The sequence below is a fragment of the Diplotaxodon limnothrissa genome, linkage group LG1 (assembly GCF_057381915.1).
Source record: "Diplotaxodon limnothrissa isolate DT_005_m linkage group LG1, D_limnothrissa_male_GT1.1, whole genome shotgun sequence".
Taxonomy (NCBI): domain Eukaryota; kingdom Metazoa; phylum Chordata; class Actinopteri; order Cichliformes; family Cichlidae; genus Diplotaxodon; species Diplotaxodon limnothrissa.
In genome coordinates this window covers 28,204,615-28,226,603 of record NC_140596.1, presented here as the reverse complement: position 1 = coordinate 28,226,603, position 21,989 = coordinate 28,204,615, and the positions used below count along the sequence as shown (strand labels likewise).

The 21,989-nt window shown below is 39.3% G+C and overlaps 2 protein-coding genes across 3 annotated transcripts; one reads left to right on the top strand and one right to left on the bottom strand.

The window, feature by feature from the left end:
• Positions 1-2,353: 2,353 nt before the first annotated feature.
• On the top strand, positions 2,354-17,555 carry LOC146639919 (interleukin-18 receptor accessory protein-like). The gene is made up of 12 exons (XM_085356527.1): positions 2,354-2,435; positions 2,575-2,767; positions 4,398-4,548; positions 4,630-4,798; positions 11,562-11,624; positions 11,772-11,883; positions 11,970-12,130; positions 12,531-12,668; positions 12,904-13,011; positions 13,090-13,230; positions 13,306-13,421; positions 17,331-17,555. The coding sequence occupies exons 1-12, from the start codon at positions 2,354-2,356 to the stop codon at positions 17,553-17,555; spliced, it is 1,659 nt and encodes a 552-aa protein (XP_085212653.1).
• Positions 17,556-19,097: 1,542 nt separating this feature from the next.
• Positions 19,098-21,949, bottom strand: pcnp (PEST proteolytic signal containing nuclear protein). Of its 2 annotated transcripts, none has more exons than XM_085356505.1 (5): positions 21,893-21,949; positions 21,080-21,309; positions 20,294-20,368; positions 20,144-20,199; positions 19,098-20,057 (listed from the first exon to the last, which is right to left on the bottom strand). In XM_085356505.1, exons 1-5 carry the CDS (start codon positions 21,936-21,938, stop codon positions 19,946-19,948), a joined length of 519 nt encoding a protein of 172 aa, XP_085212631.1. In that variant the 5' UTR covers positions 21,939-21,949; the 3' UTR covers positions 19,098-19,945. The 2 variants fall into 2 exon arrangements, with proteins under 2 accessions (XP_085212631.1, XP_085212641.1); XM_085356515.1 differs by having other exon boundaries at positions 21,080-21,306; positions 21,893-21,948.
• Positions 21,950-21,989: the final 40 nt, after the last annotated feature.

Sequence of the window (21,989 nt, the reverse complement as noted above, 5' to 3'; positions counted from 1 at the left end):
GTAACCCTTAGTTGCTGTCTCCCCTGTCCGCTATATCCCCGTGTCCAGTCAGTGTCTGTGTCTGCCCTGGTCCCACGTCTCTGTTCCCTCTGTTGTAGTGCCTGCATGTGAGTCTGTGTCTTTTGTTCAGTCTGTGTTATGTGTTTCCTGTTTTACTTTGAAGGTCTCTGTCTTATCTCAGTGAGTTCAGTTTACGCTTCCTTGTCTCGTCAGTTCTGATTTGCCGCAGCTGTGTTTCCCTCCTGTTGTCCATTCCCTGATTGCTCCCTCTATGTATTTAAGCCCTGTGTTTCAGTTTGTCATTGTTGCGATCTACTGTCATCTTGCTGTGTTGGTGTATTTTGTATTCTTAGTTTTTGTTACCTTTTTGAGTTCAGCATTAAAGCTGTTTTGAGTTACTTTCTGTCTCCGGAGTCTGCACTTTGGGTCCTTCTCCTGCCTGCACACAGCTGTCACATAACAACGTATGTATAGTCAGTATAATTCCAATAGTGCTGTCAGCGTTAATCTTGTTAAAATGAGGTTAACGCCATAACTGCATTAATGCAGCAATTTTCCGTTAGCGAGTTAGCACGGCTCACCCCGTGCGTGGGGCTGCATGGCACTAATGCGTTAACGAGCTAACCACACTAACCTGGTGACGCCCTGCAGCCCCACCCACGAGGCGATCCGCGCTAACTCACTAACGGAGATTTGCCGCGTTAATGTGGTTATGGCATTAACGAGATTAACGCTGACAGCACAAAATTCCAATTAAAGGACTGAATAAAAACACACAAAAACCTCTACTGCTCCCCTGTTTCTTTTAATAACACAATAATCTTATTGTCAGGTTGAGGTCTACAAAGGTGGTCATAAAATACTCTGAATACAGCCAGTGTCCATGAATTAGACCATTTTAAATTTTCTTACTGAGAACGTGGCATGTGGAGATTAGGGTAAATACTATCCACAATAAGCATCTAGTTAGATAACATGTTTTTAGGGCTGGGTACAATAACCTCAGTTTTGTCTGAATTTAAAAGCAAGAAATTAAAGGTGATTGAGGTCTTTGTGGGGTGGCTGTAGCTCAGCAGGTCATCTACTGATCAAAAGGTTGGTGGTTTGATTCCTGCATGCCAAATATCCTTGGCCAAGATACTAGCCCCAAGTTGCTCTTTGATGCATCCATTGGAGTATGAATGTGTGTGAATGTTAGATAGAAAGCACTTACCTAGAAAAAAGTGTTTGCATGAATGGGTGAATGACGCAAGTTATATAAAGTGCTTTAAGTGCTCAAATAAAGTAATGGTTTAACTACTGTCAGCCTGAAGACCTGTGGTACAGAATAGAGAATGGCTGATCATATTTAAGATTGAAGCTTTAATTAATGGTAAGACGTCTTTGAGCAGTTTTGTAGGATTGGGGTTTAAAAGACACATTGATGGTTTGGAGGAAATAATTACTACAATTGTTGTCGCACATAATGCAAGGATAATTTTAGTTTCGAAGTTTGTACAAGGTTCACAGTAACAGTCAAATTTACAGTCAAATTTCTTGAATGTGTATTTCAGGTAGAAATGTGAAAAAAAAGAATTCCCGTTTTAACCACAGATCTTACCTAAATCTCTGTGGCAAGTAGATATTGGCTGCGGCTTGCCTTTTAGCAGCGAACGGTTTCCAGCGCTTTCAAGAATCCATGCACACATAACAGAAAAGTCCTTTTGGATGTGATTCTTGTCATCTAGGTTTTCCCTAAAGCTTCAAGGTTATCCTTATCCCTGACACATATATCTCCACTATGATGCCCAATAAATATGCATGCCACCACACAGCAGATACCATCATAAACTTGTATGTGCATGTAGCAGCGCAACAACAATGAGACTGGATCACACCATTTTGCCGTTTTCAACAGATGATGTGTAGTTCTTAACACATCTGTTCTAAAAGATCATACAGTGGTAATTATATATATAAAATTGTGTTTGGGGTTTGCTTTATTTATGTATTTATTTATTTTTTGCACTAAATCCTGAAAGGGTCCCCTACCTCTGTCAAACAGGGTTTCCCTTAAAACACAAGTAAAATATAAGCCTACAGACAAATGTTGTTCTGCTGTTCACACAGGAAGTGGCTAAGAAGTAGCAGGAACTCAAATATTAGAGTGAGTTCCAGTGAAATGATGTTCGGGTGTAACTAAACAGGAAATTGTATGACACCACATGCTGCAACATATGTCCTGTGAATTGCTTCAACCGCAAGATTTTCCACCAAAGAAGAAGAAAGAACATGAAAAGTAGGAAATACTAAGAACTCCATCACTGCGACGCCTGACACCAACAACCGGCTTTCTCAGATTCGAAGACGCAGCATGGAAACTGCATATTTCCTGTTTTTTCTACACCTTTCCTTGAAGGGATACTGTGAAGCAAATCATCAAACAAACAAATCAGGTATTTATCATAATACAAATTGTAAATCATACATTACAGCAGAAGTGTTTTAAAATGTTGTATTTTTTTTAGAGGAAGTGTGAAGAGTGACTATTTTAGATTGAAATATGACAACAACACGACTCATCTGTGTGTCCAGATCTTCAGAAGCACTACAAAGCTGCGGAGGGACAAAACTTTACGATGCCATACTGTAACTGTTCAAAGATGGTGGATATGAAGAGTACAAGTTCCAGTGCTGAAGGAGGAGGAAATGAAGAGCAATTCCTAGACTGTGGAAAACTGTTTATAGCTGAAGCTAAGCATTCTGGAAATTATTCATGTTTCACAAAGTAAATAATGCTAAGTTCAAGTACTGATATGTTGTATACAGTGATATATTGTTCCTATTTTAGGTATGTTTAAAGACACTGCACCCCGGAACAGTTTTTTGTTTTTTGCTGCTGTAATTGTTTCTCTTGCCCATAGAGACCCTAACGAGGACTCAGATAAAAATAGCACAAAATGCCAAATGTTACTAAAAATCACTGTTTAATCAAGGAATCCCTTCCCTGACCCACCAGGGCATGGATTCCTCTAAACCCCTGAAGGTGGGTTGTGGTATCTGGCAGTGTTGTCTGACATTTGGTTTATTTTACTAACTTTATTTTTAAGTCATAATTTAGAAATCTAAACTATGACTCCCTCTGAGTGGATCACACTGCAAATCATCCCACCTTTCTGCACAACTTAATTAATGGATCTTGTCTTGTCATTCTCTTTTTAGTCACAGTCTTTATATAAGTCCTGTAAGTTATGAGGTAAGGCCTACAATGATTGGACTGTTTTTTTCAAGCACATCCCACAGATGGTAAATGGCCTGCATTTGTATAGCGCTTTTCTAGTCCATAGGACCCCAAAGCGCTTTACACTACATTCAGTCATTCACCCATTCACACACACATTCACACACTGGCGATAGCAAGCTACATTGTAGCCACAGCTGCCCTGGGGCGCGCTGACAGAAGCGAGGCTGCCGGACACAGGCGCCACCAGGCCCTCTGACCACCACCAGTAGGCAAACATGTGGTTAGTATCTTGCCCAAGGATATTTGGCATGCAGCCAGGATGCAGCCTGGGATCGAACCACCGACCTTCTGATTAGTGGCTGACCTGCTCTGCCACCTGAGCTACAGCCACCCCAGATGGGTGTACATGGTCTGCAACACTGCTTAGTTAGGTGGTACGTGTCAAAATAACATCCACATGGATGACAGGATCCAATGTTTCCCAGCAAAACATATCCAAATGCATCACACTACCTCTGTTGACTCGACTTCTTCTGACCAGGACCCTGTCGCTGGTTTTACCAGTGATTCCACACGAGCTGCAGGTTGGGAGATGCTCTAACCCAGTCGTCTAGCCATCACACTTTGGCTCTTGCCAGACTCACTCAAATCCTTACTCTTGACCATTTTTCCTGCTTTTAACATCAATTTTGAGGACAAACTGTTGCTCCCTAACATATCCCACCCACTAACAGATGAAGTGATAATCAGTGTTATTCACTTTTCCTGTCAGTGGTCATCTTATGTCAGATTGAAGTTTATTAGCATAGAAAGATGTCTGTGGGTTTCACCCTCATCATTTTCACCGTAGGTGTTTCAGCAAGACACCTCTTCTCAGCCACTAACAGATATACACATGAGAATGCGAAACCTGTTTTCACTTTAAAAGTGTCAAAGTGTGAATCACACCTCTGAGATGTTTAAATGTTATCATTAGTCAATGAAACTTCACATTTATAGTACCTTTCACAAATCTGAATGCGGCCCAGTTCATTGAGTGCAGTAATTTAATCAAAACTTGTTTAAAACCTTTTTTTTAATCTATCTTCAAATGCAAAATAAATTGTTTTCAATGAGTGTAAATGACTTGCTGCTTCACAAATTTCTGTTACATGTTCGTGTCGCTGCTATCCAGTGGCAACAAGCTGTTCTTCCGTCTGCAAGTGGAGAAAATGAGATGCCTTTGGCGTAATGAAAGCATTAAAATCCTGGTTGTGTGTGCTGGTGGTCAAATCTCCTGCCCAGGCTTCGGCTGTAGTAACAACACAAATGTCACTTGGTACAAGGTGAGTTCCATACAAGATAGTAGTAACCACTTCACAATCTAAACATTGAAATCACAGCAAAACAAGTGTGCTTTCTTACAGAATAAAAAGAAGGTTTCAGACCAACACAGGCCGTCCCGGGAAGTCAGAGAGGTGTTATATCTCGAACCAGTCCATGAAAAGGATGATGGAGTATTTTTCTGTCACACACAAATAATTGAGGGAGGAGTGACATGGACTTTGAGGACGGGGGTTGAGGTCATAGTTATACGTAAGTGCTGTCTTCATGTTCTCATATGTATGTGTATTTTTGTTTTCTTATATGATCAAGATATTATCACTATGGTTAAAAGTTCATGATTATATACAGGGAGTGCAGAATTATTAGGCAAATGAGTATTTTGTCCACATCATCCTCTTCATGCATGTTGTCTTACTCCAAGCTGTATAGGCTCGAAAGCCTACTACCAATTAAGCATATTAGGTGATGTGCATCTCTGTAATGAGAAGGGGTGTGGTCTAATGACATCAACACCCTATATCAGGTGTGCATAATTATTTGGCAATGTCCTTTCCTTTGGCAAAATGGGTCAAAAGAAGGACTTGACAGGCTCAGAAAAGTCAAAAATAGTGAGATATCTTGCAGAGGGATGCAGCAGTCTCAAAATTGCAAAGCTTCTGAAGCGTGATCATCGAACAATCAAGCGTTTCATTCAAAATAGTCAACAGGGTCGCAAGAAGCGTGTGGAAAAACCAAGGCGCAAAATAACTGCCCATGAACTGAGAAAAGTCAAGCGTGCAGCTGCCAAGATGCCACTTGCCACCAGTTTGGCCATATTTCAGAGCTGCAACATCACTGGAGTGCCCAAAAGCACAAGGTGTGCAATACTCAGAGACATGGCCAAGGTAAGAAAGGCTGAAAGACGACCACCACTGAACAAGACACACAAGCTGAAACGTCAAGACTGGGCCAAGAAATATCTCAAGACTGATTTTTCTAAGGTTTTATGGACTGATGAAATGAGAGTGAGTCTTGATGGGCCAGATGGATGGGCCCGTGGCTGGATTGGTAAAGGGCAGAGAGCTCCAGTCCGACTCAGACGCCAGCAAGGTGGAGGTGGAGTACTGGTTTGGGCTGGTATCATCAAAGATGAGCTTGTGGGGCCTTTTCGGGTTGAGGATGGAGTCAAGCTCAACTCCCAGTCCTACTGCCAGTTTCTGGAAGACACCTTCTTCAAGCAGTGGTACAGGAAGAAGTCTGCATCCTTCAAGAAAAACATGATTTTCATGCAGGACAATGCTCCATCACACGCGTCCAAGTACTCCACAGCGTGGCTGGCAAGAAAGGGTATAAAAGAAGAAAAACTAATGACATGGCCTCCTTGTTCACCTGATCTGAACCCCATTGAGAACCTGTGGTCCATCATCAAATGTGAGATATACAAGGAGGGAAAACAGTACACCTCTCTGAACAGTGTCTGGGAGGCTGTGGTTGCTGCTGCACGCAATGTTGATGGTGAACAGATCAAAACACTGACAGGATCCATGGATGGCAGGCTTTTGAGTGTCCTTGCAAAGAAAGGTGGCTATATTGGTCGCTGATTTGTTTTTGTTTTGTTTTTGAATGTCAGAAATGTATATTTGTGAATGTGGAGATGTTATATTGGTTTCACTGGTGAAAATAAATAATTGAAATGGGTATATATTTGTTTTTTTGATAAGTAGCCTAATAATTATGCACAGTAATAGTCACCTGCACACACAGATATCCCCCTAAAATAGCTCAAACTAAAAACTACTTCCAAAAACATTCAGCTTTGATATTAATGAGTTTTTTGGGTTCATTGAGAACATGGTTGTTGTTCAATAATAAAATTATTCCTCAAAAATACAACTTGCCTAATAATTCTGCACTCCCTGTAAGTACCACCAATTTTGAGCAAACACAGTAGCATACAGTTAGGACCATAATTGTTTGGGATGATGACAAATTTGTGTCATTTTTCTTTGTGCTACCACAGTGGATTTTAAAATCAATCAAGATGAAACTGAAATACAGACCTTCAGCTTTAATTCAAGGGGCTTAATAATCAATATTTTTAGATTAGCTGTAAATTACAGCATTTTTTTTTTTAAATAAATAACCCCCTATTTAAAGAGGATCGAAACTAACTGGGCACCCAAACAGAATTTTAAATACAATGATGATTTTAAAAAATATGGAAGAAAATCCTTTGCAATCATTGTGTAGCCCACCCGTACTTACCGTGCCAGGTAAGCACCTTGGGTTCTTTAAACCAAACAACTTTAATCCAATAAGAGTATGTCAAATATTACTTAGTGTCTTGAGTGTTGTTAGATGAACTTTAAAATACTAGGATACCTATTTAAAACTATCAAATGCAGGTATTGTAAAAGTAACAAATTTAGTACACTTACAAATCGCTAATGTAACACTTAGTCATCAAATGCCCCAACCTTAGTAACTAAGGAAATAAAATGACTCGGACCAGTTTCAGAAACAATTGAGTTGAATTAAATTATCTTGAAAACTAAAACAGAGAATTGTGTAAAATGCCGGGTTACAATTACTTTAAAATGTCTCATTATGTTTGGTATGGTCATTTGGATAACTCAAATTCAACTTCAGTAACACAAAGGGGGGTCCACACTCTCTCTGTGCACACACTCAAGCCAGCATATGTTAAAATAAAATAACACCAACAGAAATGAAAACTTGTTGCAGGCCTGAAGTGATGCTTGGGAGCAGTGTGGCCCAAAACGTGATGGTCATTTCACTCAAAGACGAAAAAATACATAAAATATTGTACCCTATAATGCCGAACTTGCAGTCTTTATGCTCTTGGAAGAGCATGATGAGGAAAAGAACTCGCTGTTGGAAGATATCTGGCAGTAAAAGTCTCTGCACCTCTAGCTTCTAGTCTCTCAGTCAGTTCAAGGAATGAAGAGTGATCGGCAGACATCCAAAGATGGTGCGGGCTCCGTATTAGTATCACATGCACTCTAGGTTGTCTTGGCATCTCTTAACTAACTGATGAATATTCACAGTTTCTACATATTTAGCCACTCAGCTAATGAGCTGACACCCGTGTGTGCAGTGATGCTAACTTAAAGCTAATGCAAACATGAGCAGCTGCACTGTGTTTTTTAGGAGAAATGTCTCCAGCTTCTCACAGGCAGTTTGTAGAATGTGCATATCCACAAAGACTGTTGATAGTCCAATTCATACATACACTTTCTGCACTTAGTCCAATCACTTCCGCCCAAGATTACGTCCACTTAAAATCATGAGCTCTTCGCAACAAACAGGATGCTTGTAAATATGAATATAATAATATTTGGGTGCTGCTCGTTTGGGGTCTCTCTCTTCAGTTACTACAAAGCATGCTCTGTTGGGATTACAGATCAGCTGACTGACTTAAATAGTATCCCATCTCTGTTTTTGCACTATGCTTTCCATCATTATCCATTTGCACTGTAATGTGGAGTTTAATCAGTTTTGTATCATTTGGCTTAACCTGAGCAGAGTACAGAGAAAGAGTATAGCCCTGTACACTTCATCCTGCTACTTCTACGAGCAGTCACATGATCAGTAAACACTAATTACCTTTTCTACTCACAGCCATACATGCCCGTAACCATTTGCACCACCTTTTCTGACACATAATGCAGTATGCTTTGGATCATGAAGTTTTCTGCCTGTCTAATTTGGCCTTCCTGTTCTTAAATGCAATCGGTGGATTGCGACTTTTTGTAATCTCTTTGTACGCACATTCATGAGGCAATTTCTTGAATGTAGATGTCAGTGATATGCCTACCTTCTTGACAAAGTTCTTAATTTAGCTGGATGTTGCGAAAGTTTTTTTTAATTTTTTGTTTGTTTGTCTTAACCAAGTTAAAACTTCTGTGATCAAGAACTTTAGTTGTCTTCAATGGTCTTTAGGATGTTTTGGTGTTGCTGAACTGGCCAGTGCATTCATTTTTATTTATTTATTTTTACAATCTACCATACTGGTTTTTGGCACATGATTAAGACTCAACATGATGGCCTCCTTCATTTGCACCTCTTTGGACTGCACACTAAGAGTTCCAGTGAACAGCATCCAAATATGAGAAAAAACAGTATGGGAATATGTATAACAATGGCTGTAATTCCGAAACAGTTTGTGTAACACATTTGTCAAAGTCCTTAAATTAAAGCTGAAACTGCACTTCAATAGCATTTTGGCTGTTTGATTTTAAAATCCACTGTAATAGTGAACAGCAGGCAAAAAAACAAGCAAAACTACAAAAAGTTGTGTGGTATTGACCTAACTGTAACTCTAGGGTTGTTAATCTTCACCTAACTGCTGGGCATTTAAAATTACATAGTCCAATTCATACATACACAGTTGCACAGACTTCTCGTCCTTTCTGCGCATCTCAGTGCAGCTACCAATCACAACATTCATTTTCGCCCATAATTCTTCCGCTTAAAATCATGAGCCTCAACACCAGCATCTTTAAGCTTTCATTTATTCACTAAAACATTTCTGCACTGAAACACTGATTGGCACAGCATCAATAGCTGCCAGATGTTTTATCTGGTTAATGCTCTATACATAGTCTAGCTATTAACATTCAGCGACTGCACTATTCCATTCCTGCTATTGCTATGTGATCCATAGCTATTAACAGGGGTGCACATAAGTGGTCCACAGGTGCGCATTCGCTGTCAAAATACAAGACGCACACCAGATAAGAAGTTGCAACGCGCGTTTGCGTACATAAGATTTTCTGGAGGAGGACAGACATTTGTTTAGAATTCTTAAAGATGTCGAAGAAGCAAGCTCCTTTAAGCAATTACTTTGGTGTTCCTCCACCTCCAAATAAATGTAAGAAGGAGTCCGAACCACAAAAGAAGCACGTATTCTCGGAAAAGTGGTTGCAGGAGGTGAGCTGGCTTCAAATAAAAGATGAACGCACAGAGATATGGTGCAGAATATCCCGTGAAAATCCCACTCTAGCAGACAAAAACAGTGGCTTTTATATGTACGCAAATGCGCGTTGCAACTTCTTATCTGGTGCACGTCTTTTATTTTGATGGCGAATGCGTGTTGTTTCCCAACAGTGTCTTGTCTTATCTTGTTGTACTCTTGCTATTGCACACTTGAGTGTCCACATTGATCTCTTATAGTGCACTTGCAAAACAGCAGACATCACACACAGAGCTTATCTTATCGCCCTGCTCAGTTTAATGTCACAGTTTCCATCCTTCCAGCTTCCCAGTTTAATTGCTAAACTGTGAAGTTAAACTCATAACCAGTTGCACCAATTGTTTTATTCACAACAGTTTTTTTTTCTGAAAGCTCCAATACCATGCTTCATGTCAGCTGCAGCACCACTCTTAAAGGTTATTAAAAAGGGAATTTTAATATAATGCTTTATTATAATCCTTACATAATGTAACTCAGTGGAAGAAAACACATTGGTTACACAACTTGCATCTTTCTGTTTTGTTTTGTTAGGTTATTTATTGCAGTCGTCTTGCAAAAGATTGTGCCACTAAAGGCTAGCAAACAAAAAAAATGCAAAAAGATTTACATATATATATATATATATATATATATATATATATATATATACACACACATGTATGTATGTATATAAGACAAAGTTATGTGCGTCCTCTTACTTGCTTTTAATAGATAGTTTGGCCAATTAGAAATCTGATACTACAGTCTAATAAGATAAAAAAGTAATACTAATGTTGTAGAGACCCACCTTTTAGCACATCCCAGCACACCCACTCACTTCACCAGATGCACCTTGTTTAGTTCTCTCACCTTTGATTGGGTGTGGTGCTTGTCCTTGATTGCACTCACCTGTCACACATTATATGTCACACAGTACATAAGGACTGCATTCACTTTTGGCTCACTCTTTCCTCACTTCCACACGGGGCGGCAGCTGAGCATTGGCAGTCCATGTGTGTCTTTGTTTCCTTCCTTCTTTGCCTTATTTATTTGAGAATAAAAGGAGTACCCTGAAAATAATTCTGCATTAGATGGCTGCTTTTCTTATTCTAACCGGATGAGCCCATGAAGCTGATTGCTTCAGCCCTGAACCTTCCTCCCTTCAAAACAACTAAAGTAGGCCAGTGCATACTACCGGATAAAACAGCATGGCCATATCTTGCAAGATCTAATGTCTGTACGTACTCATTTACACATTTGCACGTCAAACAGATGTCCCAAATTTAAGCATCCATTTTAACACACTTTTGAAAAGTCAGATTCTATAAATTGCAATAATATTTTTTTTCTAGGCCAGGTCAGACAAATTTGTTCTTTCACCAGTATGTCATTAGTGTATTCATTTACACTGATGCAATGGCATTTCATCCATATTCCAATCCAATTTCAAGAAATATACAATTACACAAGGGACACCTGAATGCCACTGCCCTATAAGAAAACCATTTACATCCCAGACTCAATTTGTACATTACACACTCTACCAAAAAATATTATTTGGTTCATATGCTGCTCAGAAACTGAATACCACAGGGCCTAACCCACAGTAGGTGGTTAAGTGGTTAACTGTTTGTGTGGTTGTTGCTATCATTGCTTTCCTGTGTAAGAACAACTTAGAATGCATGCAAATACATATGGTGATAGTACATTTCATTTATCTGTAGATTTGTCTTATAAAAGAGCTCTGGGTATGCAGCTAGCTATAAGTTAGTGCTGTTACAGTTAAAACATACTGTGCTCTGAGCCCCTCTGTAGCTTGCTGACAAGTGTTGTGATGCAAAAATCAGCCTGACAGAGCTGCCTGCATCTTGGCTTATTTCTGCTTGTTTCTTGCTGAATTTTAAGGTGTCGGTATGTCTTGATATACACAGATTGCAAGGAGTCATTTGAATTGTTGTAGTGGCTGTTTCAAAGTAGAGCTCAGATCTATATGTGTATGACTGTTTCTGTAGTAAATTAGGTACACATTTCTGACTTTATTTCCAATCGCCTTCACAGCACCGCCATCACGCAGTCCTCCCAGGATTCCTGTTGATAATGAGCCAAAGGAAGTGGAAATTGGTGATTAGTTACATCATTCTGAAAAACTTATTTTAAAGAAAAACATGTACAGGAAGTGAACACACAAAATCAAGCAGCCCATTAGTTGTTTGTGTCACTTCTAGTGACCTGCTTTTAATGGCTTTTTTTCTCCTCCACTCAATTTAGGCCAGCCTTACACATTCTTATGTAAGGCACTTTTTCCTTTTGAACTAAATTTTTCACCAAAGATAGAGTGGTACATGAATAATGATGGTAACATGACTCTACTAGACAGTAAGTAAGTCGCATCAGTCCCTTACTACTAATGTTATAAAATCCATTCATGTAGCATGCAAAGCTCTCAACATCATTTCTGTAATGCAGACAGAAGTCTTTGAAAAAGTACACGCAAGAGTACGAGGTCATACAGGTAGCTACGATAAATGAGGTGACACCACATCACTTGACGTACACGTACACCTGCATCGCCAGTAATACATTTGGAAACATCAGCGCCACAATCAAGCTGAAAAGGAAAATTAAAGGTAATAATGTTCTTATTGTTACTTCATGTGTTCATGTTTTAGTCAGAATATATGTGTAATAACACTGTTATACCACTGTGCTTTAGTCACTGTTGTGGTCTGCTGCAATAGACAATATTTTTGCAAAAAAGAAAACAAAAAAACTAATCACCAAACAAGCAAAAAATGTGATGAAATCCAATCTAAAGCTAAAGAGAAAGCTATTTAACTCATATTCATCACAAACAAAATTCTTAAAGCACGCGAGGGTTGCTCTGTGTCTGCTTAATGTGTAGTTAAACTGTTTCAGTTTTGTCTTCCAGCTTCTACCCATCCAGCTTCCCATGTCGGTCACTCCTGCTTTGAAGACGTAATACAATCTAAAAGTTGTTCTTTTGTTGTTGCTTTTTTCTTCTTGCAGTGCAATGGCCATCACTGGTTGGGTATCTAGTTACAGCCTTCCTGCCGGTGGGTGGGCTGATAATCATCGTGCGTGTAAAATGGCTGGAGATACAGCTCATCTACAGATGCTACTTTAAAAATGGAAAACACAATGGAGGTTAATGCAGATGCACATAGACTGGCACACCTGTCTCTCCTCTTTATAGGACATGGCATTACTTCAGGATGGGCATTAAATCCATAGGCTAACTGAAACGCTGTGTCAATGCTTTAAAATAGTCACTTTTTGTAGTAGTGGCAGTCAATATATTGTTTTGTCTCCACAAAGAAAGACTGTTATCATATGTATTTTTTTTCTCACGCTGTCTTTCGCAACTTGACACCTCTACCAGATGAGAAAGAGTTTGATGTGTTTCTGTCGTATGTGTGGAGCCCTGCATCAGAAGAAGTGTTGGGAGGTGAGATCATTTCCTCCAGATCACCTCTTAATGATGAGGAAGGTAAGCCAAAGCAAGGATTCTTTTTTCACCCTATTACATTTTTAAAAAACATAAAGTAACAGTTTCTTTTGTTGACAGGAGACCTGTGTATCACCGACCTACTTAACGAGGAAGTTAAAGCTACCAAAAAGCCACTAGAGGTGCTGCTGCCCCAAGTGTTAGAGGACCAGTGGGGGTATCGCCTCTGTCTACTGGAGAGGGATGTGATTCCTGGAGGAGGTTAAAAGATCATATATCTGTGTCTGTGTGAGAGATGTTTCCCAAAAGGGTTCCTAATTTCTTTTTTCTCTACAGCATACACAAATGACGTGGTTCTTGCAATAAAGAAAAGCCAAATGCTTATCTGTGTCCTGTCAGATGACTACTTCACCAACAGTAATGCTGTGTTTGAACTGGAATCAGGAGTTCAGGTAGGATTACATACTCACAAAGCAGAACTTTTTCTTGTTTTGTATAGTTTCTGTAGTAATTAGAGATGGCACGATATCACCTTTTTTTTTCCAATACCGATTCCGATATCATAAATTTGGATATCTGCCAATACCGATATGAATCCGATACAGCGCATTTTGTAATCAATAAAACAGTTTTTAATAAATATCTTGCTGCATTTTGCAGAAGTTCATACTCAAGTTTTAAAAAAACAAGGGACTAAAGCTATTCTGTTATACCTGTATGCAAAAAATACACTCCACCCAAAACATTTTATAGTTCAGCAATACTGATCAATCTAATAAATTTAAACCTACACCATCCTCCCTATTCTGGTATTTTATAGAGTACTTACCTACCTAACTAATAGGGTTGCCAACTCCCAGCAAAAATATTAGGGAACCACCCCCCGCTCTTAATCGATGTAATCAACTTTAATTTAATGCATGTGTAAAACAAATGCACAGAAATCAATTATTTTTCTACAATATTTAAAGAGATTCAACATCTTTCTTCAACAGAATTGCAGACTGCACAGATGGTACCTTCCCAAAGGAAAACGTACTATAGCTTACTAGGGTGTATATTACACTTATTAGTTACTATATACAATAATGGATTTCTATACATTTAATCAGATGACCACTTTTGTTGTAAGATTCAGATAATTATTTGTTCAAAGTTTTTAAATGACATAACAAAGAAAAATATTTCTTTGTGCCCCCCTTCCCCTGTTAATGCCCTACCTGGCCCCCTGGCAACACTTTGCTAGACCCGCCCCTGCACAGTTACCAGCCGTCAGCTACCTAAAAAAGGATCCTGGTGTTATCTCTCAGAAACAGTTCATAACTTCCCTTCAACTCATTCATGTCACCTAAAAGGTAAACCTGTTTCTCCATCACCTGTTCAGCTCTGATGATTCAGTAAGGACATCTCCTGGTTTCATCTTCATGTTTCCCTCTCACCACATATCCAAACGGATATCATGACCAGCAGCTTTTACAGCCGTGGCTCCAGCAAACCTCAGCTGATACTAGAAAGTGATATTAAATACATTCTAACAACAGCTTATCAAGCTGAAAGACGGGACTTGCTGCAGAAAAGCCGATCAGCTGATCATTGATCAGTTTCATGTTTGAAGTAATAACAGGAGAGGAAGGGGGAGTGAATGAGAGAAGTAGATGCAACTGCACAGCAAAGACAGAATAACTCCAGCTTTGTGTCTATTTTTTAATTCTAGCTGAAGTATGGGACAAATCGCTTCCTTTTCACCTCAATATGGAACTCCGATGGCCAGTCCAGCTGTGGATCCATATATCAGTTGTTAAGCTTAACGTGGAAATACTATGCAAACATTCAGGGGTGAACTTACACACTTGCTTTACTTCTCTGGGATAGTTTTCGCCAAGATGAAATGCCGCGGTTAGGAAGCATGTAGCGAGGCTCCAAATGCTCCAACAGACCACCGACAGGTCTGGCAGACAACAGCCGCTCTATCACGTGACACATACTGCTCCGATGCGCAGAGCTGGGTTACGCCAATCAGCGCGTTTTGTGAGGTGATTTTGTGATACTTCGGATCGGATTACATTTTTAATTTCTCTCCGATATCCGATCCAGTAATTTAAGTCAGTATCGGACCGATACCGATACGTAATATCGGATCGGTCCATCTCTAATAGTAATCAGACCAGATGGACTGTTACATGTAAGACAGGTTAAAATTCATTGATTACTGATCCCCCCGGGATAACCTGTGGCAAAAACGACTCTCACAATCACACTTCTAGGTCACAGTTTTAAATCTCTTCTGCAATCGCATACAAAAATTGGCCACCTTACTTGCTTCAACAGCTTTGTAGATATTTGAAGTTTACACAGCTACGTTCTCCCCTGAAAATATGTTAAAAGTTTATTTTGTGACCCAGAAAGAGTAATAAGAGTAATATTAAAAACTTAGTAGCGGCCGCTATTGTTGAAAACTGGAATTGGCTGATCCACGCTATGAATTCTGCGATATGGTGGGCCATAAAGGACACACCCGACCCATCCTTAAAATTCGTGGAAAAGGAGGACGCATTTGTCTGCATTCGGAGGAGTCTACGAATTTGGGCAGCCTTTGTCGCATCGCTGTGGCGTAATCGGCCTACAAATGCAGCCCATGAATTTGGACACCCCCAACGGTACCTTTTCTCTCAGGGGTGATCAGCCCGTCCACGGAACCGTTGTTCAGCGATCACACGGACCATCCTGTTTGTGACATCATCTTATTGCGGAAGTTTTCCATTAAATAAAGCCTGCAGACAAGTGGTGAGCGGTAGCTAACATTCTTTAATCAAATCAAAGAACAGAAAACTAAGCTTGGTGGAGAGGATGCATGACCGTGGGGCAGACGGTCAGCAGAGTCCCTCTCTGAGCCTTGCATGGCTCTCAGTTAAATACCTTCTCTAGGAACAAAAGGCAGTACACAGCTGTTTCACACCTTAAGGTTCACACTCCCTTGCTACCTCCCAGAGTCCTCGAAGACACAAAAGACTCTTCCTGTGGAGTTGTCTGCTTCCCCCCAACTTCCTTACCAGACCCCCACCATCTGTCTAACTGCTTGAGTGTGAGACATGCTAAAATCCAGTGGCACTAAGGCATTATACAATAAAATAATGTGAATAATACATAAATAAAAGACATTCTTATACACATCATATCACGGTACCGCACTGGAGTTCACTGAGCTCCAGATTCCATTCAATTCAATTCAAAATTTATTTGTATAGCACATTTAAAAACAACTAACCCTTTGGTTAACTAACAGTTAATCAAAGTGCTTCACAATCAGTTAAGAACAAGAGAAAGCAATAGGAAACAAATATAGATAAATTAGAAACAAATACTGATAAATGAGAAGACAATGAATTAACATTAAAAACATAAAACAGGTACTCAAACTGAAATCGAATTAAAAGCCAAAGTAAAAAAGTGAGTTTTAAGACGCGACTTAAAAGACTGAAGACTCTGAAGTACGAATCTCCACTGGCAGATTATTCCAGAGTCTGGGTGCTGCTGCTACGAAGGCCCGATCTCCTCTATGCTTCAATCAAGGCCTCGGTTGTGCTAAGAGCATCTGGTTAGGTGATCTCAGCCCTCTTTTGGGGTCATACATGTTGAGGAGTTTGTTTAAATAACTGGGCGCCATATTATTTAAAACTTTAAAAGTAAGTAAAAGAATCTTAAAATCAATACGATACTTTACAGGAAGCCAGTGTAAATTTGCTAAAACTGGAATGATGTGTTCATGCATTCTAACACCTGTTAAAAGAAGTGCAGCATCATTTTGGACTAACTGCAAGCGATGGAGAGATGAGTGTTAAGGACCCAAATAGAGTGAATTGCAGTAGTCCAGTCTAGAGGTGATTAAGGCATGAATAAGTGTTTCTAGGTCTCTTGGAGGAAGATGAAGCGGTCTCCATGCCTAGATGCTTGGTTTTATACACCTGTGGCTGTGGACTTCATTTTAACAAATGTTTTGATGGTAATTGAATACTTTTGGCAGTTAAGTGTACCTTCTAAAGCTTTATTTTTTCCCTGGACACATTATGAAAACATGCAATTTTCCTTCCAAACTTCACACTTATGTTTAGCAAATAATGACTATGTAGAAGTTGCCAGTGGAAAACTTTCATTTTGCAAGAAACACAACCCGAATACAATCCTGTAAGTTTCATTTAATCACTTCAGTGACTTAAATTGAAACCAATAGCTGTGTGAATCTTCTTTTACGATGAAGGTGCAATTTTTTTAAACAAGAAAATATTTATAATTTCTTAACAATTAGATTGTTATCGTTTATTTATCATTATTGTTTTGTTTTGGGGGTTTTTACACATTTTTAGGCTTTGCTGCAAAACTCTGTCCTAAAACTCCTGCTTTTATGGACCACTAAAGCCTCGCCATCTCTTATCCAGCCTGATCCCCCCCTGCCCACACTTGTGCAAAGGGCCTTGGGAGTGCTACCCAGCCTGGATTGGAGGTCAGGGGAACCTTCCCACAGCAACTTCTGGAGATCTTTAAGGAAGACCATGCCCAAAAACAAAGTGAAGCTAGTTTCAGTGAGGTAGCATTACTGATTTTTTTTGGTGTTGGAAGAAACTATAGAATTTATAAGGTTACTCTTCTTTTCTTACTGTACATTATATTTATTTACTGTGTACTGTAAAGGTGAAAGTTCTCTTAATATAGTTTTCATTAAAATGTTGCAAGCACTTTCAGCAAAAGCCATTCAACCACAATTAACCACAGAACGTCAACGGAAATCATCATAAAAAAAAACAGAAATCCTTATGATACCTGAAATATTTTCATGTGTATACTGTGCATAGTATTTTTTTTACTTTGAAATACTGTTTAACACCTTGGTTTTGCTTTGTACTTATTTTTCTTATATAGAGCTCACAGTTTATCATTCATATTTATTTTCTGAGCGTCTGCAATAAAAAAATAAATTCTTCCTGGCTTTAATAATGTATTTTGATTCTCAAGGTCAGAACAAAAACACACGTTAAGGAAATTTCCATGACACAGATGTAGATTCATAGCTATCATTTTAACATTTTGGGAGGGAAAAAAGGGTGAGTCACCTCCTATACTATAGGGCTGGGTATCGCCCCTATTTCTAGAATCAATTCGATTCTTTTTCATAATCTCACGATTCGATTCGATTCAGTCAATTTTGACTAAGTCAGAAATATTATAAGTCTGATCAATTGTCAGTACTGACACCTATAAGACTTTATCAGAGGTGTGAGCATCACAGCAGATGCCTTTGTGTCAAAGTAACTGAGGATAAAACACAGAAAAACATGAAGGAGATTTTCCTGGCCTGGCTTTAAAGCAGATAACCTTAAAAATATTCTGCAGTAGAACAAAAACCGAAAAAAAAAACATGAATCAGCATACGATCATTACCTAATGCTGCTGAAGTGAAGCAGAGCAATGTTAGAGGTTTTATTAGAGACACAGCTAAGCGTTTTGCAATTTGGCATAATTTAAAAAAATTTACATTTCTTTGGTATTGAACATAAAAAAATGAGGCTTTCTTGTTGGATGTCTCTTTTTTTTTTTTTAAACCAGTCTACCGCTGTAAACGACAGTAGACTGGTGGGTAATAAGCAAACGAATGCAGAAAAAAAAGAGATTTGAGATGAGAAACTGTTCTTGAAAAACACAGAGAGAGAAAGCTGTGTAGGAAGTGTGATTTTATTGTGGTAGAAGCCAAAAAAAGCAAAAGTAAGAGGAAATTCACAATGATGTTTATGTGAAGCGAAATGTGAAGCATAGTTTGGATCTTCTTTTGCTGCTGGTTCAGTCAATTTTGGATGGAGAGTGACACAATCTGCAGCATCAGGATCTGTGAGCTGTCAGCTTTCAGCCCCAACGGCGTGTACGTGCCATCGGGTGAGAAATGAATCGATGTCGCTTTATTCAAGGTGAAATTGATTTTAATTGGAAAATCGATTATCGAAACTCAGCCCTACTATACTATAGTCACCTCCTATACTGACTTTATTAGTGTCCGTGAGTATGTACCTGGTTTCACATGTTACAAAGACTGACTTATAAATACACACTTTAAAAAAGGAAATATTTAATGGAAACAGATTTCAGCATAACGTTGATTGAATTTATTAGGGGACGTTAACAGAACACTCAACCCACAGAAATTCAAAGTTCATATTTCTCATTAAGATGGATTTCCCCCAGACTGTAAAGCACAATGTATATCAGTGAGGTGCAACTTAAAATGGGCCTGATTAACATATCAACAGCACTGTTACCCGCACCCTGGTATCCACATCATGCCGCATTCAGTCTGGGTTTCACACAGAGGTCAACTACAGACATATTAGTTTTGGACATAAAAATGAAATCAGACATATTTCTACAGTAATTAGCCTGAATGGGTAAAAGAAAGCAAGCATAACATAAACACTGAGGTGGCACAGCCGGTGAAAACCAAGGATCTGGAACTGACAAACTCATGCCATGTCTAGTGTACTTCACACTCAAGACAGCATAGGTCTCACACTCTGATTTGTGGCATTTTAAAAATAAAACACTGTGGCACTCCTATTTACATTTTTACACAGAAATTAAGCAAGCAGCACACTTGCTCACCAGCTTTGGAGAGGAGCAAAGGAAAATGTGGGGCGTAAGGTGAGAGTTTTGTTTTTTTCATTAACCTGAAAAAGCAAATACAATTGTAGCCATCATACTGGGGAATTTCTTTTCATCACCAGTTCACACCTTTTACACAGAGGTCAACCAGTATTTCAAAGTGGAAACAAATTCAGTCACAATCAAAGCAGGCTTAAAGTATTCATCATCACAGACCCACAGAGAAGTTGGAAAAACTAGGACTCTAATGACTAATTATCTGAGCCTTCACTGATATTTAACATGGTTAACCTATACAAAATTAGCTAGTAGTGACAAAATTTGCTGTAGTTATTTACAAGTTTTCTGCTTGGGACTTGAGCTTCCTTTCCCAAAGCTTTTGATGATCGGAAAATCCCTGTTTGCCCTTGTTGAAGGAATTAGGTCCTGCAGATGTTGGCGTTTCCCTAAAAAGGTGACAGAAGTAAAGAAATTAAAGATTTCAAAGCTGACCACAGAAGCCAAGTGCAAAATTGTAAAGTACAGTCTGTACCTCCCAATGTTCTTCATCCTCATCTTTGCTTCTGGAGGCATCTCCTCAGGTTCACTCTACATGACAAAAGAAAGTTAATATCAGCCTCTGAACATCTACTGTTCAAGCATTTTTTGTGATCGTGACATGCCTGCATGCACAGACACTTACATCATCATCTTCGTTAAAAACAGACGCTAGGCCCAGCTTTTTTGCAGGAAGTGATGGCGCAGTCTCTTTGGGCTTCTAAAAACAGGTTGGGGGACATGACAATTAGGAAAACAAAATAAAACACCACAACTTAGCATCAAGCATCACACCTCCATGCTCAGAAATCACAATCCTTCCTTCAGCTTCTGAATTATAGCAGTGAATAAAGAAGTTTATGTAACAACACAGAAGGTCAACGTGAAACTGACCTCTGATATTTTCGATATTACCAACACCAACATGCATATGAACACATTCATAAAATGGAGAAAATAGGGATGAAATGTGTTTTGTGAGGCAACTGTCATAGTGATGGCTGATCATCCAAAACTAGTCATTTGATTCTTATGGTCTATTGACTGTTAATGACAATTTTGAAGAACTTCACTCAAGGTAATAAATTGCGATTGCAGTCACAGTGTCTTTTGGAAGCATAAACACAGCAACATGCAAATCTTGGATGAGGTAAATTCCTTATTCTTTCAACACCTTTCACACTGGTGGCCAGATTCAAATGACATGTCTTTTTAAAACTTTTAAAAACTTCACTACTACTTTTTAAAAACTCTTTAGGACTTTTCTGAGCAGTGTGCCATGATCATTTACAATCCCATGCTCTAACTTTTATGCTATTCAGAGACTGTGTACAACAATTTCATGGGTGTTACAACACCCATTATATTAATAGGGTACAGATTTTTAAATAACAGCGTTGCACAGTGTTAGTCTACAGTCTCACATACTCACCGGTGCTCCCAGTTTAATAGATATGGGGTTTGTTTTCTTCCCCAATTGACTGCTCATGCTGAAGCCTATTTTGGAGACTTTGGTTGGTGCTGGTGGGTCTGCTGAAGACTCGTCTTCATCTTCGTGGGTGAGATGCTGGGATGTGCGTTTGACTGCGGTCCCTTCTCCCCCCACAGTGCTACAAGAGACAGGCTTAGTTTTCACTCTGCCTCCCTCCTCCTGCGGCCCTGCTTGAGGCAAGACAACTCACCAAGGTGAACAACTGTTTCCTGGGCGTTATTAAATCCATCATCTTTACCTGTATGGCTAGCCATTAATGAAGCAACGAAACATAAGTACCACTCTACCATTTAATTTGGTGCTTTATCAATCCACGTGACGACTGTGTGCGTAGTAAGTCGCAACCTTATCAGAATTTGGTGTTTGAAGCACTCTACATGATGTATAAGACCAGGTAACCCCAAGCTAAGATGCCAGCGCTAACTAGCATTAGTTAGCTAATAGCACACCAGCTATTCCGGCGAGTTATGAAGCTAAAAACAAAACAGTGGACTGTAGTAAAGAGTGATGCCTTTGGCTTATCAACTGTTAATTAATAGTACATCTGACACGCACCTAAATAGGTTAACGTCAACACAATATTAACTGCTAACTTGTCATTAGCAAGCTTATCTACTTAGCATGAAGTTGTCTTAAGACACCTTCTGCTAACGTCTCTTCTTAGTTTTAATAAACAGGGGGCATATCAAGCTAACACTGACTACTTTATATTTTTCAACCATATTATACACTATAAAACAGCACACATATCACCTCTGTCGTCGGTGTTACCCCTCCTTTTACGCTCGTTATCCGCCATTTTTTTTCTCCACTCAATTTCACCGCTAGTCGTCTTCTGGCGCTGTTAGCA

Coding starts and splice junctions, on each gene's coding strand:
- LOC146639919 (XM_085356527.1), top strand. CDS start 2,354: ATGGAAACTGCATATTTCCTGTTTTTTCTACACCTTTCCTTGAAGGGA. Junction 2,768..4,397: donor AATTATTCATGTTTCACAAA/GTAAATAATGCT, acceptor GCTGCTATCCAG/TGGCAACAAGCTGTTCTTCC. Junction 11,884..11,969: donor ATGACTCTACTAGACAGTAA/GTAAGTCGCATC, acceptor TCTGTAATGCAG/ACAGAAGTCTTTGAAAAAGT.
- pcnp (XM_085356505.1), bottom strand. CDS start 21,938: ATGGCGGATAACGAGCGTAAAAGGAGGGGTAACACCGACGACAGAG. Junction 21,310..21,892: donor GGGTAACACCGACGACAGAG/GTGATATGTGTG, acceptor TCTTGCCTCAAG/CAGGGCCGCAGGAGGAGGGA. Junction 20,058..20,143: donor AGGATGAAGAACATTGGGAG/GTACAGACTGTA, acceptor TCACCTTTTTAG/GGAAACGCCAACATCTGCAG.